Source organism: Solenopsis invicta, chromosome 16 (assembly GCF_016802725.1).
Source record: "Solenopsis invicta isolate M01_SB chromosome 16, UNIL_Sinv_3.0, whole genome shotgun sequence".
Classification (NCBI taxonomy): Eukaryota; Metazoa; Arthropoda; class Insecta; order Hymenoptera; family Formicidae; genus Solenopsis; species Solenopsis invicta.
This window is the reverse complement of record NC_052679.1, coordinates 18,288,445-18,307,688: the sequence shown is the minus strand read 5'-3', so window position 1 is coordinate 18,307,688 and position 19,244 is coordinate 18,288,445. Positions and strand designations below refer to the sequence as shown.

The 19,244-nt window shown below is 42.5% G+C and overlaps 3 protein-coding genes across 7 annotated transcripts in view; 1 reads left to right on the top strand and 2 right to left on the bottom strand.

The window, feature by feature from the left end:
* LOC105195710 overlaps nucleotides 1-4,879 on the bottom strand; it is a 128,339-nt gene extending 123,460 nt beyond the window's left edge. The window contains exons 1-2 of one of the 2 annotated variants that reach the window (XM_039459083.1): nucleotides 4,667-4,817; nucleotides 2,927-3,212 (exon numbers count right to left, since the gene is read on the bottom strand). The gene's annotated coding sequence lies outside the window, so the exon portion shown is untranslated. Of the gene's footprint in view, nucleotides 1-2,926; nucleotides 3,213-4,666 lie in introns of both variants that reach the window. The other variant, XM_039459084.1, reaches the window with a different exon arrangement.
* A 1,215-nt stretch (nucleotides 4,880-6,094) lies between these two features.
* LOC105195701 (conserved oligomeric Golgi complex subunit 7) lies at nucleotides 6,095-10,594 on the top strand. The gene is made up of 11 exons (XM_011161231.3): nucleotides 6,095-6,307; nucleotides 6,542-6,631; nucleotides 7,492-7,677; nucleotides 7,754-7,885; nucleotides 7,968-8,151; nucleotides 8,224-8,417; nucleotides 8,504-8,995; nucleotides 9,089-9,209; nucleotides 9,285-9,458; nucleotides 9,699-10,157; nucleotides 10,239-10,594. The coding sequence occupies exons 1-11, from the start codon at nucleotides 6,305-6,307 to the stop codon at nucleotides 10,409-10,411; spliced, it is 2,208 nt and encodes a 735-aa protein (XP_011159533.1). The 5' UTR covers nucleotides 6,095-6,304; the 3' UTR covers nucleotides 10,412-10,594.
* Nucleotides 10,595-10,779: 185 nt separating this feature from the next.
* The window catches only part of LOC105195681 (putative leucine-rich repeat-containing protein DDB_G0290503), a 37,411-nt gene continuing 28,946 nt past the window's right edge, over nucleotides 10,780-19,244 (bottom strand). For all 4 annotated transcript variants that reach the window (XM_011161218.3, XM_011161209.3, XM_039459081.1 and 1 more), the window contains exons 5-9: nucleotides 16,348-16,465; nucleotides 15,796-15,949; nucleotides 15,559-15,718; nucleotides 13,648-15,402; nucleotides 10,780-13,226 (exon numbers count right to left, since the gene is read on the bottom strand). In XM_011161218.3, coding sequence (XP_011159520.1) covers nucleotides 13,864-15,402; nucleotides 15,559-15,718; nucleotides 15,796-15,949; nucleotides 16,348-16,465 — 1,971 coding nt within the window. In that variant the 3' untranslated portion in view covers nucleotides 10,780-13,226; nucleotides 13,648-13,863. The remainder of the gene's footprint in view (nucleotides 13,227-13,647; nucleotides 15,403-15,558; nucleotides 15,719-15,795; nucleotides 15,950-16,347; nucleotides 16,466-19,244) is intronic.

Below are 19,244 nucleotides of genomic sequence, written 5' to 3'. Positions count from 1 at the left end.
TTTGTACGTATATAATATTGCTAATGTTTTATCAAATTTAGATTCGAATTATAATAATTTCGAACTTCCGGCTCTGAAGTGAGTTCAAACTGTTCAAAAGGATCGAACTGTCCGAATTTAATCACCTGACATTGAGCACTAAATTTTTTGTTTTTGTGCTAAATAAAATGTGATAAAGAATAGCTTTGGCTAGGATATCGGTACTAATTGAATTACTATATAAAGTAGAATTCTCGCCTACCTCAATAACATTGTATGAAACTGCTTAAAATAAAAACTATTATAATGAATAATCAGATCATGTTCTATTCTTTTATACACTAATTGCAATCGTGTAATTATAAATTTAATAATGTAGCTTTTATATGTATTTAATTGCAAGTTAAATAATACGGTTCCTGAAAATGTCCTCGAATGCGTGTGATTTGCAGAATATCACATAACAAAGGACCACCAATGTACAAAATATATCTCAAAGCTGTAAATTTGCTCGATTCTTCAAAGATTATAAGAAATTTGACAAGAAATTCTAGTTTTTTGTACATCTCTCTTCGTTTCTCGGTATAAAGGAAAATCGCGTTTTCTCTCTTATCAAAGGTGCTGGCTTAGAAAGATGAAAGGATGGCGAACGAAAAATAAACATAGGCGACTCGGTTTCCATTTCGCGTCGTAAAAGCCGCGATCGAACGACATCGAAAGGAAAATTATCTATTTTATTCCATGACATACTTTCCGAAACGTTTACCTTGTAAAGAACATCAGTCCGGTAATCCGACGATTATCTTCAGGAAATTTCGTCGAGGCGCGAGATTAAAACGGACTGATTCGCGCGAAAATGTCTTTTCCTCCTTCGAAGATCACGCCCTCGAGCTTTTCTTTCGACGATTTTTTCTCGAGTTTTCGAAAAAAAAAAGCAAACTGCTCTCAAGCGACAATTGACTCCGATATTATATAGCTAGTTAAATATTTCCACGTTATACGTAACGTGAAAGTAATCGCTATCTCAGTTTATCAGCGAGGTCGCGTTTCTGTAACATCGCGTAGCTGTAACATCGAAAAATTAACTCGACGGTATACAGCGGCTTCATTTCCTGCTTTCGAGGCTCCGACGCGATAGTCGCGAGGATAGTACGTCTTGGCGGTCGATCGTTAGCGCAGATGCAGCGGGATTGAGTTATGGGCGCCCCGCGCCGCACTCTCACGGCCGTAAACTCACGTCGACATGATTAAAGGTACGGCACTACTTAGCAAAGAGCGTATATTCTAAGGAGGCTTTCATTCCGCAAGGGAGTGCCGATAATGAAGTGTACGTGCAGTTGGGAGCATATAATATATGGTCATTTAACGCATATGTAATATATATATCATACAATACAGCACCCTAACCACAAGTACTCGCCCGTGAGTTTATATGAGTAATTGTCTGAGGGTCTATCTTTTTTTTTTTTCTTATTGATCAACTTAACCAAGCCTGCACAGTAAAAATTAGCCGAAGCGTTGGTTTCATGTGCGCTGAGGGGGCCGAAGGGTGAGAAAGAAATATATTTATATATATATACATATATATATAAATATCGGCTGGACCAAATGTAACGTATCGCAGCCGGAGAGTGTGTGACACAGTACCGCCCCCCCGGAAAAAAAAAGAAAAATTAGGGGCCGACACCAAAGTAGAACGAATTGTGTGTGTGTGTACTTATGTGTGTATGTGTGTGGCGTAAGGGGGAAATGAAAACAGCGAATCAGCGATTCATCAGCGGTTCACAATCGCAACGAAAATCGTCCTGCAATCGGCAACGCTGCGTATCTCCGCGCGCAGAAAGAGGGAAGAAAAAAGAAAAGAAAAGAAAAAAAAAGATCGACAAGAGATCGATTTCCTGTGCCGCAACACAGACAGCCGAGCGTATATTATCAAGTCGCCAAGTCGAATGGCGTTTCGCGTGCGCGCGCGGCAATAGAAAAAAAAATATATATATACATATTTAAAAAAAAAGAGAAGTATAGACGGGAGAACAAGAGATCGATTTCCTGTGTTGCACAGCCACCGTCGAGTTGCGTTCAGGAGCCTGTTTTTTATTAAACACCGCGACAAATGTGCCGGGGTGTTTTTCTTTGCGTGGGACCGACTCCGAAGGATTTCGATCCGAGGGATCGAAACCAGCAATAAATTTCGTTGAGAGATCGTATCCCGATGCCGTGGGTAAAAAGTCACTTTTTCGCGTCCAAAGTAATCGAGAATCGAGCTCGTCAAGGTTGCACCGGATCTCGGAGTTCGCAGAGTGCAATAGCCGGCCAGAACGCCAGATCGCGCGAGAACGTTCGCGTTAGCGATAGCGGATACACCGAAACGCCGAAGATGTATTAGTTATCGCGTAATTACGTGTGGTAGCCTCCGAGGATCGAAACCGGTCTGAGTTTTCGGAGAGTTCGAATTCGGACGCTATACAAATCGCACGAGGGTGATCCGTTACGGATCCGTTTCAACGCCGACTTACGATCGTTTCGAAACTAGAAACTGAAAGGAGACTACGGTTCTCCGCGTCTCCTCCGGTTCTAGTCTTGAAATCAACTCCGTTCGAGATCGTAAATTTCGCGACAACGGCGACGCGACATTCCATCTTCTTCTTCTTCTCGCGTTTATGGCACCGAGGATTCTTTGAACTCACCGAAACTGCAGCGGGGATTTCGATCGTCGACTGGCGGTATCAGATCCAGATCTTTCGCGATTTCGCGGGGAAAGCCGGCCCGTCATCGCGCATTTGGCACCTACTTGCAATTCTCAGATGCTGCTTGCTGCTGCTCGAACAGAGTGCTGGGAGGACAGTGCTTGCGAGAGAGGCGAAAAACAAGTAGAAGTAGTAGAAGAGGAAGAAGAAAAAGAAGAAGAAATAGAGAAGAATCGGCGTTACCTGCACGCTAAACTCACCAGGGGCCCCTGCCGCTCGTAGGGAATCGGCCTGTGGTCCCGGCCGGAAGCGCCCGGAAGTCGCGGTTGGTACCGTGGAGAACAGCTCAGCCAATCCCGCGCCACCTCCTTTAGCGAGTGGGGGCTTGGGATTGGCTGCTACTCAGCCTCAAGGCCGCTGCTGATGCTTCTCCTTCTGCCCTTCTCCCAACACCCAGGCCCCGAGTGTGCGTTGTGCGCTACATGGCCGCGCGCGGGGCCCAGCGGAGAACAGCGATCGGGGTGGCGACTCCGCGATTCCGCCGCTCTGGAAAAATGCTGGCGCTTCGATCGGATCGTCGAATGGCGCGGCGGCGAAGAAGCGGCGGAATTGCCGGGTCTCTCACAACCCGATGGACGTAGGAATGGCTGCGGGACGTGCCGTCGAGCGAGTGCGACGCTCGTTGCGTGGATATCTAGCGCATATTCCACGACCCGAGATATATCTCCCTTCCGAACTGACTGCTCTGAACGTTCAGGAACACCCGGCCATTGCCCGTCGCTTCGCGATTGTGATGTGACGATCGTCAATCGATCGCTATAAACTGCGTAACATTTTTCAAATTCTTTGGCTTATTGTTAGACGTTACGTACAACCTCGTTTCTCTCTTTCCTTTCGATATACTTTAATACATTCGTACGCTTAATATCAGCAACGGATGCTGTAGAAAGATCATGAACATTCAAAACTGCAATTCAACTACGTTCGCTGGATACGAATGCGTGCCGCACGGGACATTCAAGGAACATTTAAGAATGTTCATTGATTATCCAAGTCGCACGGGAGAGACGGCAGTCCCGCAGTAGGATGGGAGGAGAGGGGTCTGCCATTCTTAATCTTTAGCAAATTTTTTTTCCACGAGTGTCCTTACTATCTACCATCCGCGTGTCGATTTACGACATTTACGTTAACGACCGGAGCCGGCAAGCCGATCGTTTGTCTATGATGCCAGATTGGAATGCAGGTTGTAAAAAAAAAAGATCTTATAATTTTGTCGCAACGTGTCCAATTGGTATATATTGATGCACAATAATAGGCCAGATTGCTTCCTCGGTTCCGAGGAGGAGCTCGCATAATTTTGCAAAAGGCGTCGTTTAACAATGCGTAAAGTGGGATCTCTGCATGGATGCGTCGGATGCACCTCGCAGTGCGTGGCACGAGGCGGCGTGTTGCGCGAGACGATTGTGGCGAAACTGTGAATTTTGGTTTGCCTAATGAATTTCACCGAGGAAAGAAACTCGCGCCCGAGAAACTTAGCTCGCTGCACGCGTAAGTGCATCTGCGAAACGCTACGCGCGAGGATGAAGAAAATTGGAGCGAGCGTCGCGCAATGCAACTACGCCTTCGCGTCCGAGTCCCGTTAATTGATTGGGTCAGTCGTTAAATTTAGCGTATGAAACGATTACAAGCATGAGACGCGGTTATACGGGATGTTCCGGAAACCGCGGACTTCCTTCGCGTCTTCTCGCTATACTCGTTTATCGTTCCGATTTCAGCTCAAATTTCTCTCAATCTTAATCTAATGACTCTGATCGTCGCCGATCCTCGAATCTGACTTTACAAGTGCCCTCGTCTACGACTGTTAATTTTCCGCGCACGTTAACCCGATAATGACGGACAATGCTCGGTCGAAAAACCGAGCGCAACAACCGTCTCGCTTCTCAGCCACTAAGGAAGCGCGCGTCTTCGGGTACACCCCGTGTAAGTGCATGTAAACGTACGGCAATCGGCCATGTGTGTGCGCACGATTCACGGACTGTCGACAACGGTCGGCCCTCTTGCTAACGGAAGGGCGGCGAGGGGGGACGGCGGCTGCTGGTGGTACGATGGTAGTGGTGGCGACGGCGACGGCGACGGTGGTGGTGGTGGTGGTGGTGGTGGTGCCACTGGTGCCAGCCAGCCAGCGAGCCGCTCCTGGGTCGCTCGTCGTCCACGACGACGGACGGGAAACGGGAAGGTAGCGGCGCGGCGCGTCGCGTCCTTCTCTCCCTTCCTTACTTGGGCCGTGGGCTGCGGGGGTGATTTTCGGGGAGACGAAATTCCAGCTTCCAACTGTTGCGCAAATAACGTGGCGCAAACGCAGCCTCGAAGGCGTGGCGATCGACAAAGGGCCCGGAAACGGCCGATAACGCGCCGTTTTCCATTCCCCCCCGCCCCTCACTCCTCTCTCCTTCTCGCTATCTCGCCGTCTGTCTCCCCCCGATCTTTCCCTTTTTTTTCTTTCGCCGCCTCGTTACGCACCACCTGCGGAGTAGGAAGTGTAGCCTCGCCGCAGAACAAACGAGTAGCGAGCGCGAGTCTCGCTCCAGACGCGGGAGCGCGGAACTCCCGAGGAGGAAGAAGACGAGGAGAGGGCGAGGGCGCGACGGTGACGGTGACGGTGACGTTGACGGCGACGGCGACGGCGACGGCGACGGCGACGATGGCGGTGGTGCGGCCGCGTCCGAGCAAGGTGGTGTGGCCGCCTCGGCTGGTGCACGCAGCGTATTCTGGAATCCGAGATACACAAGTCGTCTTTATCATGATCGCTGTTAAGAGGGACGTCGCTCGCTCCATCGCCTCGCTCCCTTTTTTTCTCTCGCGCGAGATGCATACTATCGTCCCTCCATTCTCTCTCTCTCATACACACACATACACACGTACACGTAAACACGCATATTCTCTCTTTCTCGCTTACTGTTGAGACTGCTCGACGCACTTTTCCGTGACGCACCGCGCACGATAAAACGAGGGACGCCCGCCCGCCGTCGGCGGCTGCCGGACGTTAGCTCTAGCTTAGAAAACGTCCCGCGCCGAGGCGATCAGCCTCCTTCTCCTCGTCGTCCTCCTCCTCCTCCTCCTCCTCCTCGTCCTCGTCACCGTCGTCCGTCGTGGCACGATGCACTGCAACGATCGATCGATCCGTTTCGCGTGAATTTATTGCCTCCTTCCCTTTTCCTCCTCCTTACACGCACGCACGCACGCACGCACGCACGTATTACTACGAATAATCGCGGACCGTCGGCGGAAACCGCGAGGATCTCGGACGCGAAACAGCGACGAACCGCGGACAGGACGATCGCGCGGGTGGCGCGAGAGCCAGGCCGCGCTTGCTGCGTGACGGGGCGACTCTTCGTGCCGCGCGCCGCTCGGTACCGCGGTGACGGCGAACGGCGGCGGTGGCGACGACGGACGATAACGACGCGCGCGATCGAAACGGGGAACGTGGAATAAAGACCGACCTTGGCGCGGTGCATACGCGTCGCCGGAGGCGGTGTCCAGGGATCGCCTCCTCTCCGAAACGCGCGCGACTGCCGACGGAACACCGACCGCGGGAACGCGACTCTCTCTCTCTCTCTCCGTCCTTCTCTCTCCTCGCCATGGTAAGCGAGCGCGGTGTCGGTTCGGTGCTTTTTCCCTTTTTTTTTTTTTCCTTTAGCGCTTCTCCCGATTCGCTCGCTCGCTCGCTCGCGGGCGACGAAGAAACTTGCGATCGTAAAATTTTTCCCGCGTGAAAACGTGGCACGGGATCCTACGAGCTGTCGAATTCGCAGGGACCGACGGCAGAGAGGCTCGCCGTGAGTTGTTCGTTCCTAACCTCAAAATGGTCGTTTCAGGACGTCGGCGCGTTCTCCGAGGACAGCTTCGACGTGAAGGAATGGATCAACCGGACGTTCAAGTCCGCCGAGGCGCAGGAGAACAAAGACGTAAGTCGCACGGGCCACCATCCCCGTCTCCGTCGAGTCCTCGTTCCCGACGCCCGAGTCGCGCTCGTCGTCGCGCGACGCCCGTCGGCCGCCGAACTGGCGGCGGCTTTTCCACTTTCGTCCGCGGCTCCGCTGCTCCGTGACGCCGATCGGCTCTTCTCAGAGACGATCCGTCTCTTCTTCCGCAACACCGCGGAAAGGTTTTTAGCTCCCGGAGGACGGAATTTTCGTCGGGCTCGCGTATCTCACGCCGAAATTCACGCCGGGACATCCGTCGGGTCATGTACCGACCGACAATAAATTTTCCCGCTTTCATCCGCGACGCACGGCATATTTTTTCATATTTTGAATAAATTATTATGCAGATGTAATTTTGCCGTTGAATGATAACGTTATCTTCGCCAGTACGAATTTCAGTGTCATTGTAAATTAAATTAAACGGCTGACGTATTCGCGAGGCAACGATAAGAAGAGATTGATTTGAGCAATAATGAGAAATATTTTAAAATACACTTTAATTTCATATTCGATTTATTACTAACATTTTGTTTAACAAGCGTTGTTTTTTGATACCTCTAATCACGCCGAGTTACGACCCTTCTGAATTAATTTTCTGAATTATATTTACAAGTATAAAAAATTTTTTCAATGACTTACATGTACTGTAACATCTCTAGAAAGTGTTTATGATTGTTTGTTAGAACAAAATGTTTATAAATGTTATAACTAATAGCAGTGCTCATAGTTTTTCCAAGGAAAAGAATTTGCTGGATAAAATTGTCGAATTGTGTGTACGTAGTGTTAATTGTATTCTTTGATAATTCAAGAAGATTTGTGTTACAACTGAGTATGCTTTGCAGGCTTTTGTCTCGTCATTAGTGATGAAGCTGCAGTTATATGTACAACAAGTTAATGGTGCCTTAGAGGAGACCAGTCAATCGGTTCTCTCTAGCCTACCAAGAATTTTAAGAGACACTCAGCTCCTGCAGCAAGAAACGTTAGCGCTGAGAGAAAAAATGGTTGCTGTCAAGCAAGAGATTGCGAAGGTGGGTACATGTAATTTCTTTAAACATTTATCTTGATGCGTTGTAAGAACTTTAAAGAACAAACATTGAAACGCAGATCGAGAAGGATACAGCCTCTTCCATGGCAACGCTGGAGAGAATAGATAGGATAAAGACGGAATTGCAAACTGCTAAGCAGGGATTACACGAGGCCGACAATTGGACGGTACTGGCGAACGACGTGGAAGAGGTAATATAAAAGTTTCAAATAGTTGTTTCGATATAACACGCGATAATTGCAAAATTATATCATTTCTCTTAATATAAAACAGGTATTTGAGTCTGGCGATATTGAGGCTATATCCAATAAATTGTTCAGCATGCAGAAATCTTTAGCTATGCTCGCGAACGTTGTCGATTACGAGGATAAGAAGCTGCAATTGGAAGGCCTGAAAAATCGCCTCGAGGCGATAGCCAGTCCGCGACTGGTTCAAGCTTTTACCGCTGCCAACTTAGGTAAGCCTCGCGGAGTCGAGATAAATTCATTCGCCTTGCGAGACATGATATCAGCATCGTATTTGTGTTTAGAGCAATCCAAAACTTACGTGGATATCTTTAGTAAGATGGAACGTCTGCCGCAGCTACTCAAATACTATCACAATTGCTTGAAAGTCTCGTTGGGCCAGGAATGGAGACGCACTATTGAGCTAGCGCAAGATGAGAATGTTACCTACTGGCTACGTACATATTATGACAAACTGTTATCCTCTTGGCACGAACAGGTACTTTTTGCGTACTTTCTGTCGGATCGAAATATTATTATTGTTGCTTTACGAATATGTTTTTTTTGTAACTGCTTGTGTTAAAGGTGAAATGGTGCCATCAAGTCTTTCCCAACACTTCGGTAGATATTCATATCGAGGTTTATGCTGACCTTTTGAGAAGCCTCGATCCTGGTATTCCAGAATGCATAGAAGCGGTTCTAAAACAACATTCCAACGCGGTGCAATTGTCCATCCTACTCGAATTAAAACAGATGACGCGGCATTTCGCCGTTAATCTCAATGGCGCTATCGAAACGTCGTTTCGCGGAAAATTGCATAATGAAAAGTTGCTGTCGCTAGCGCAGGCTGTATACGCGCCGTACGTTCCTTACGTCGCGAAATATAGCACGTTTGAAACTGCGCAATTGGGGCAACACTTACAGTTTTTGGATCGCACGCATGACGATTTGAGCGACACTATTAATTCCCTTTCTCTTAGCATTTCGCGGATTATAGGCTATGCCAACGAAGCCAATAAGCGATGTAAACTTTTTACGGAGGGTTGTGGATATCCCGGTTTACTACAATCGTTAAACGTACGTTTATACCGAAGATCTTTCGCGTTTATATCAGTGCAATAATTGTAAAATATATTTCTTATTAAGACGATTTTTCAATATCTTTTGTAGATTTATTTCAATAAATATCTCGAGAAATATCAGCAAGGTTTGAGACAACTTGAGAGAAAGAAGGTGAAGCACGAAGATTGGAATTTATTCCAAATGTGTCTTACGTTGATGCAAAATATAGGTGATTTTCAGTAATCAGTTTCTTGTATGATACAAACGCGAAATCATTACTCTAAATCGTGGATTATTGTTACAGGTGATCTCTTGCATCAAGTGCAACAATTCGAAAAGTCGCTCGTGATTGACATAATAGAAGCTAATAACAAATTGCAAAACACAAACGGTAGCGTTTTTTGTCAATATAAAACGTTACTGTTAACTCCGACAGGATGCACTGATTTGGAAAATCTCGTTGCATCATTCCAAAGAGGTGTGTATGCATAACAACAGTAGTTATAAAAGTAGTAGTGGTAATGGGAATGAATTGAAGACTATCATTCCTTAGATTTAAAGAGTTCCCTGTAACTCTTGCTCTACAGATTTAAAAACCTACTTATATAATGCGTGGGTTCAAACTCGCAACTTACGAGTCTGTCTCTCTCACATGAAGTCACATGTCATCTTATAAATTGTAGAAAATAAATTTTTTTATTTTGTTTTTCTTTTACAGAGGATAAGACGATTCTTGATTCGATTATAAAATCTATTCAAAAACTCTGCACTGACTTACATCACACCACGTATGAAGTTATCTTCGCGCCAATATTCACCCAGCTATTACTGGTGCAAAAGGCACCGGCTTGGTCAGTGGAGACCAACAAAATGTCCAATTTAAGTTCAGAATTACCTGATTATAGTTTCGCTCCTCAAGAATACATTACGCAGGTCGGACAGTATTTAATGACGTTGCCGCAACACTTGGAGCCATTTCTGTTGAGGGACAATCCGAGTCTAACGCAAGCGTTGAAGGCAGCTGATCCGCAATATGCTCAAGGCTCAACTGAATCTGGATTTACTAGTATACTCTTGGACATTGTTGCCCGGGGAACGTGTCAAATGTTCCAGGATCAAACCTTGGGAATCTGTCAATTGAATTCCGTTGCTTGCAAACAGCTCGCAACTGATATCGGTAAGTTTCCGTTATATACAATTTCATGATTAAAAAAAGAAATGTGAAGGAATGTGAAAATTACTATTATATGTATTACAGATTATCTGGGTAATGTATTGGAGGAACTTGGTCTGTGTTTATCAGAGAATCTCCAGCATATGTCCTTACTGTTGAGATTACCGTCAGAGGATTATCAGAGCGGTAGCTCCGGATGCAATGCTCGTGTTGTAGCTGCAGTCAGGCAAATGCGCAATATTACGTCTTCCGGCTGACACAGTCCGCGTCAAATTGGACACGGTGTCACAACGTGAGAAACTTTAGTTTTCTATTCCACATTTTCAACAAAGTTGACGATTTTGTGCAACATTTGTGCAATATATTTGCGATTATTCTATAATCGTAAAAAGTAAAATCATGTATAGTACTATAATATATATATAAATGCATTCTTATTACGTTTTGACTTTTCATTTAACACACACTTTATATTTATTGCAAGATCTATATTCTATATTTTACGAACAAAAACAGAATTACTTAAAAGATTCGAGTTTCATCAGATGAAAACTCAAGACTTAACTTAAACGGTACAGATATCTAATATTTTCTGATCGGGACAAGTGCGGGCATTCATCAGGTATTGTATTTTAATGTCATTTATTCGCTACACTATACCTGAACTGAAATACTGTTAACCACGATATCACTCTGCATCATCGATAATTTTCCGAGTAACTTGAATACAGAGTAACTTTTTCAAACATTTTTCAACTCTGTTTCCTCTCGTATACTGTATCGAAGTACGAAGCTATATAAAACAAATTACAAAGATCGCAGCACCATAATAGCTCGGGACACAATTTATACGCCAGCGGCGTTAAATACTTATAAAGAACGAGAGATATCTTTATATATAAGATCTATAGGAAACCGACCGTTCAATACCGGTAGAGATTCATAATTGAGCATTTTCTCTTATTTTTTCACTCACTCTTATCACATATTCTCGCATAAATATATATAAAGTTCGAGACAAATACGTATCAACGTCTTTCAACGAGTCGTGTTATAAAGATGCAGATAAAATGCAGCAAATGCATATTTCGTGCGAATATTGCACATTTAGACTGAATAAAAATATCTATTTTGCATAGAAATCCGCATTTACATATGTTATTTTATATTTTATCGTAGATCTCATTTATACACAATTTATTTATACATCATGAGGTGTATCAAAAGCATTTGCTACATTTTTCTTCTCCGATGGCATCGCAAACTTTGCGTAGAACCTATATACACGCAAAATCAACAATTATTGTTAATTTTCGAGTAACATATTTCACTCGTCGAGTGTACAATTGATACATTAACACCGCGTTTTTCTTAAATTTATATTATTTAAACGCAATATATTAATGTTACGTAAGATATGCAATAAACATCAAAGTATAATAGTACGATAAACTATATACGAAACCGTTAACGCATATGATAAATTTAAAATAATCGTAGGACACTTGTGCGTAAGACTTCCGCGAGCGTACGATACTAAATCGTTCGCTCTAATGAAAGAGTACTATAGGAAATGTAAATATAATTATAAATTAGTTACGTACGATAAATACTTAAAATTCATCACGTGAGTTAGTCAAGCAATATATATATAATATATAATATATATTCTAAAGAGGAGCGCTATAAAACTGATATAAAGTTAAGAATATAGCCAGTCGTCTTAAAAGAAACTCGCTATCAAAGTACATCGTTGGTACCCTTGTCTTCGAATTGCAAGTGTGTAAAAACTGAAAGTGATCTCGCACGTTAACAATACTCTTGACAATTTGTCACAGACTAATATAGATGATCTCGCACGTTAACAATACTCTTGACAATTTGTCACAGACTAATATAGATGAAATCGTTGGTTCTTTCGCAGGATCGTAACTGTAGAGTTTCTCTTATTTTATTTTATTTTTTATCTTTTAAGAAATTCGCGCGATATTTCTCGAACTTCAGATTCCGTGCGAGGGAGAGTAGCTATTCGATTAAGTCCACACAATACTCTGTGCGACACGCATACACGATCGTAGTTAGACACAGTTTATCAAACAATTACTAATCTGTAGTGAAAAGAGGATTATATACGGGCAATTGCGTGGCACTATTTCAATATGGTCCTACTTGTCTTCCTGATTGACTAGATTCAATTTGTTCGATTACAATAACGTTCGTAATATCAAAGTCATTTCGCGGCGGTTTCGCAGTCATTGGTTCGCAGAGGATTCCCTTATTGTTCGCAGCGAGCGTCTACGTGGGGCATCAAGCGCCGAGATCCCTGATCCTTTGGGTTATCGCGGACTCTTTTTTATTATTTCTATTCCACTCTCGACTACGCCGCGATTATGGCAAGTTTCGTTATAATCAAAGCCTATTCGTAAGCAGATATACTGCATGCAATATGTATCAAGTCCTCCCTACCTACGACAGCACTACCAAACGTTAGCATATAAAAGCTAGACTGGATTCTCTCGCGAGAGAGAGATCTTAAGATACATATGAGAAATTATCGAATCATGTAACAACGTGTCGGATGACTGTGAGCAACGGTGCAACGTGATCCGACGTAATCGGAGTTTGGTGTATATATATAAACATTATTCATGTGTTCTTTTTTCCCGAGGATGAGACAAAGCTGTTAGAATTTCCTTTTATCCCTCGCGCATATCCGGCAAGTTCCTTGCAAATATTAAATGATAGAAAAGACGGGGTTCTATCTCTTCCGACTAATGGAAACTAACGATCGACAAGTTAAGTCAAAAAAGCTAAATTAAGAAGTACAACGGTGCTAGAAACATTCAATTGTATACAACGCGTGATTTGGCTAATTGATATTCGCTGCTGACCGACAGTGTGCCCGTTACATCTGGCTCGTGCAAAACTCAGATTCACAAGTCGATGAAGACTTTTCCTTTTGTTACGAGGGACTTGGTCTTATTCCTTAATGCGGTCAGCAGCAGGGAGGTTTCATGCCACTTTTTTCTTACTAGTCTTCTTACTTCGAGGCAAGGTAGCGAAATTCGTTATCTGAAACGAAGATATAATGTTATTATAAAGTTTATCATTTTTATCATGGGACTCAGATGACACATCAATCTTTTTCGCCATTTTTTCATGGCTTTGATGAAAACTTGTCAATAGATAAAAAAAAAGAGCAAAGACACTCTTTTTAAAAGTTTAGACTGAAACTCAATTCGGTATGCATATCTGTATTGTAAATCAATCAAAAAGTAGTTTAGATACTAGAATTAAAATCTTTTTATTTTAAACGCAAACCATTCACTCATATAATTTAAAAAAGTTATATGGATTAATTGCGTTATAATGTCACGTCAAAAATTAATTCATGCAAGGCTAGAATGTGTAATTAGGGCTGGTGTTATGATTTAAGAAAAGAAATTGCAGTTAATTGTGAGTTATGACTCAGAAATCAGAAACTAGTCCATACGATCTTAATGGAACAGTCCATCTCTTCTGCCCGGATTTCCAATTAGGATAAAATATGGGACGTATGGGATAGAGACAAGGAACAAGCTTTTATCATTTCTTTAAAAAAACATCAAGGTAAATATAGATACGTAAATATTTAATCAATTAATCAACTAATATTTTAATAAAATAATTAGCTAGTATAGTTTCCCTGTGAGACATTAATGAAATGTTTTTAATTAATGTCAGTGATAATCTCTTTTTTGTCGCTATAAGGCAAAGACTGTGACGCTTCACGAATCTGCAAGTTCGATTCATTTCCAAAACTTTTAGGATTTTCGAATTTTTTTAAGTTCAGTGTATCTTCTTCTTTCTTATTATTCTCAATTTTCAGATCTACTTCAACTTTGTTCAACGGTACAATTTCAGTATCTAATTTTTTGAAAGAGTTTATATCTTTGTCGGAATTAATATTGTCGTCGCGCTCCGGTCTCAGTGGAATCTCTTCCACGTCCACTTCCCTGTTTTCTTGTTTTGAAGCGGATAATTTCGCGGTTGTGTCCACGAACACCTGGGACCCAATACTACCCGATCTTGACGTGGGTCCACTGGTCTCGGAGTACGTGGAGCTGGAATCTTCCTCCTTGGAGGAAGTTTCGCTCTGCTCCTTATGGAAAGCACTGTGAAAGATGTTCTTTGGGATCGTTAATAATTTGGAGAAGCTCTCCTTAGCGCGTGTTCTGCTAGATTTCTTCTTTCTTTTTTTCGTATCCGCGTTATGCGCCAGGAATATATCTTTCGTGGCATCCGCGTTCGAAACAGTTCTCAACGTTCCAGTTTTAATGACCAAAGTGGCCTTCAAAGCGTTTTGTGATTCGTTTTCGTTACTGTCTTCGTTACTCGTTACTGCCTCGTTAGTCATTGGAGCTTTCGGAGCGGGCTTTTTATGATATTTCCCTGCGCGATTATCGCTGTCAAGATCGCAGCTCGACGTACTCGGTGTAACGGGAGAATGGGCCGCGATATCGCGAGCACAAGTGCTCGGCGAATCGTCAGTCCTAGTTTCCCGTAGACTCATATGTCCCTTACCTCCGTCGATCGCATTCAATTTTTCTTGGGAAGACACGATGCCCGTTACAGCTTTGTGCGCATCATCTAGTAATTGCTTCAGCTCGTTGAATTTTTCCTGACAGATCTCGCCGGTTATTCGTTCGAGATTGGCTCCCATGGGATTTTGGGAAACAGATGAGACTATTTGGTTACTTTTTGATTCATCGTCAATGTATTCCATTTGTGTGCTAGAATTGCCCTGCTTTTGGGAAATAGCTGAAATTACTTGGTTACTCGTTGACTCGTCGTCAATATATTCTATTTGCGCATTAGAATTGCCTTTCTGAAAATCAGATTCTTTTATCGAATCTATTATGTTTGTTTTGTCTGCCACGCTTTTTGTCCCCATGGGTATCGACACGTTTTCCGTCGAGATATTCGTGATCTCTATAGTTTGCACGTCTATTTGAGCCGAGTCTGTGTCAACGAACTCGCCGCTCGATTCCGTCGATGACGATTCATTATCTTCTATTTTCGCTGCGGGCTGGCTTTCATTCGCGGATTGATCGATACAAGCGATAATAGATGTCGTTTGGTCTATCGATTTATTATTCTGGGACAACAATAGTAAAAGCTCGAGGGCTTGTTCGGGAGTGAGGACATTCAGGGACGACGGTAGGGAGACATTTTCGGGATATATGCAGTCGAAATCCTCGCCCATGTCCTTCAAAGACCATAAAAAAGTACGTGTCATTAACCGATTCACGAATGTACGTCAAAGAATGATGTGAATGATTTCTTTTTCTTTTTTTTCTTTTTTGTTAATGATCGTGGTGTACGCGATCAGTCCTTACGATACGCTACGCTTTATCGGGCTTACTTCGGGCGTCTTCTTCGTAGTGGTACGCGGCTTCATGCGTGTTCTCGCACCGACGCTCGATGTTCTTACTAAAGAATCACCCTGAGAAGTCGTGCGCTGGGTCTGCAACGCCTCGCCGCTACTGTAACCGCTAGATATGTCGTCCGAGGACCTTATATTTCTATGAACGTGGAAAGATTCGTTATTACCGAACGTTTAACGTCAACGCGACCGCTGTAAGCTGCTCGGACTACGTACGTTAAACTAGTTATGGGCTCCCTAGGCCTTGGTTGTCGAACATCGACATCCACTTCGGAAAAATACATCTCTACTCGAGACGCATTGCTGCTGGACTGGGTCCTGCGAGGACTATAGCCCCTTCTGCCAACGTGCTCTCTTCGACGAGGTTCCACTATAAGAACCACAGATATCTATTTAAAATTAAGCTACTTAGCAGTTTGCTTCGCGCGTCTAGTATTGTATTCGACGACCCCATTTAAATGATTTAAAAATTTTATAGGATATAATACGCGTATAATAATAATATAAAATTACATATAATAAAATGTATTATGTATATAAATATAAATAGTATGTACATTTTATAATATATAATATAAATATATAAAATATCTTTTATATAAAATTTATTATGTATTCAATGTTTAAAAGGAACACATGAATGTATAAAAATATTTAAAAAAAAGAACAAAGAATATTTGCGAAAGCCCGAGCGCGTTTGCTTTTATATTCTCCACGAAATCTCCATTTAATTAGCACGACGCTAGGGATCAGCTAGGGATCAGCTACCTTCCATGTCCGTCTCGTCACGCGCATCGGGTGTGTTTCTATTTTCGTCCTCCTTCTCGCCGGTTAGATCACTAAGGCTGTAACTTTTCCTCAATTGTTGCACCAGCCCGCCGCCGCCCTGGAAAAGGAAGTCGCTCGTGAAATACATGCGTCGCAAACGACGCGACCAGCACGCTACTTACTGCGAGAAAAAAAAAAGAAAAAAAAACAGAATTAAGTCATCGAGAGAAAAACTCAGAGAGAGAGAGAGTCTCGAGTAAGTATAAAAGAAAACAAAATAAAAATCTTACCAATTAATTAAAAAGATGTTAATGTGTTATCTGCCGTCACCCGGTCACGGAAGGCAAACTCCCCTTACGCCGAATTTACATCAATCCATAGGCGATTTCTTGCTTTTCCCGGACGTTCGTACATACGTGTCTTTCTGTTACATGCGCCGTCCAGAAGCACGCGACGACCGACGATATAAATACGTGCAGTATGAGCGAGTCTAATATAACGCGTCGTTCACAGCGATTAGTTCTATTAATCGAAAGTGAATTTATATTTTTGGAAAGAATGCGCTGCTTTTGGAAGGAATGCGATGCGAAAATTAATGCCTGCAATGAGATCGCCGTACGGGAGACAGCGGGAAGGCGAATGTAAGACGGGACGTTGCGGCGAGATGAACGAACAAGAACAGAGGGCCGAAAGCTCATCCAAATAATACTTTTTATTTGAAAAGAAAGGAATCAGCTCATCATAATAATTAGTATCTTTGGAATCGGGTACAAAAATCTTACTCGCTAGAACGGCTCAACGCTAAGCGCTCGTACACGGAAAAATTACGGCGATGCGATGAGAAGGCACTGTGGATTTGCGCGGTATCGTCAGGAGTCGCCTTTGTTGCCGCAAAAGCGAAAACTGACTTGCACGCTTTTCCCGTATATTAATTCCTGATTCACTATACATAACGCACACATGTTACAGTCAAAGCGTCCAATCTGGCTACGTAATGTGCAATCCTCGAGAGGAATAACCGATTACGTGTACTTCAACTGTAGCATGACGTACAAAAACTCTCTCTTTCATACAATCACAAGAAGTAACGCACGCGTCTCTTTCCGTCTATGCGTTTCCATAAACGAGTGACATCGAACGAGTAACGGTAGGCACTTTATCGGCGCAGCGGCGGGATTCTGCAACTTTTAACGATAGTATCGGTATCGTTTTACTGTCGTTGCGTAAATAGTATACATGGTAAAAAAGCTGCGCAACGCTAATGTAACGATACCGATGTCGTTAGAGTCGTTAAAGAGTTACAAAAGCCCGCTAACGATCTGTCCGGAACGACAGGATGCATTCAACATTCATTAATCAATGATGGGATGAGTTTTATTGTTATTATGATTTTTCCGTGTGCGCACGAACTAACACAGATTTTATTGGTAACTTTGCAGGTGAAACGCGCAAACGAGATAACGAATACACACGTACACACACATGTGAATAACACTATGGCGATAATGATGATGATGATGATAATGACGATTACGCGCTTAATCGCCTATCTCGTTGTATACATTATTGTTTACTCGATTTCATATCAGCAACTCCTTTTTTTGAGCTTCACCTCCCGGAACGCATCTTCTAAAACGTACGATTTATTGAACATACGGCATAGAACGAACGCGATGTAAATAATGATGCGTTTGAAACTCCAGTTGCATCAACGAGTTGGATCAAGCTAATCTAAAATAGAGATTCGTTGTCTTTTTGTAAATAACAATTTTACTATGACAAGGTCATAGAAAAAAGAAATTTATCCGACTCCGAGACTACGCATGTGAGTTCTTGAGAACCAGCAAAAATTTCAAGTCCTTCTAACATCATAGAAATTATTATTTTGTGTAAACATTTGTGATTTAACAAATTGATTTAAATTTTATGATCAACCGATTTACAAATATTTAATATTCTCTTCGAAAAAATTTATCGAAAAATATACGTTTTAACCAGAAAATTACGTATAAAAAATATCTGACTGGATCTGAGAAACTCACTGCATAATTAAAAAAAAGTGTGATCTTAGATTTAATTGAAGTCAATGTTAATCGGTGAATGATGGTTGATTGTCTTAATCGTATCATTAAATTAACTGAAGAATCGTGTAAGATAAAAACGACATAATAGGAAAAAGACATGTAATTGTTGATAATTAATTACACAGAATTTCTAATTAATATTCGTGAATTTCGTCTTTGATGCGTTTCGACGTCAACGTAAGCTTTTCAGCTGAATGTCGTCGCGCGCTTTAACAATTGGCATTACCATTATTATTAATGTCAAAACAACTTGTGGAATATTTCGTAAAAATATTGAGATTGCTACTAAAGCTACCAGTGTATCAAACAACCTTATATTTCAGCTGAGACGTATGTAATCTTTACAACTTCTAGACTCGAAGTTCACGTGGAAAAATACAAATCAAAGTAAGGCATGTGGGTGATTACGACTAACGTCTCATCTTGGCTGAAAATATGTACATGATTAAAAGTTTTCCACTCTATAGTTATTGTTTAACGATTAAAGCCTTTTGAAATTTTTATGTCTTTCTAAAAAAAAAAAAAAAAAAAAACAAGATACAAGATTGTACAAAAAATCTCTTATTTATCAGTGTATCAAACATCTTTCTAAAACGTATTGTCTACGGTTAAATAATCACACACAATCATTTTATACTTACGAAGGCAATACAGAAAGAAAAGAGTATACATGTCACCACTGAAAATTTATCGTAAATCCGCGAACAGAAAATTTCGTCTCGCGTAGTCGCATAAAAAAAAAGAAACGTAAAAGAGAAACTCATAACGGATTACGTAAAAAAAAAATATCAAAAAGTTGAGTGTATAATATAC

Excerpts from the sequence above, each read along its gene's own strand:
- LOC105195701 (XM_011161231.3), top strand. Across the intron at positions 7,678-7,753 it reads TCAAGCAAGAGATTGCGAAG|ATCGAGAAGGATACAGCCTC; the intron begins GTGGGTACATGT and ends ATTGAAACGCAG. Across the intron at positions 9,459-9,698 it reads CGTTGCATCATTCCAAAGAG|AGGATAAGACGATTCTTGAT; the intron begins GTGTGTATGCAT and ends TTTCTTTTACAG.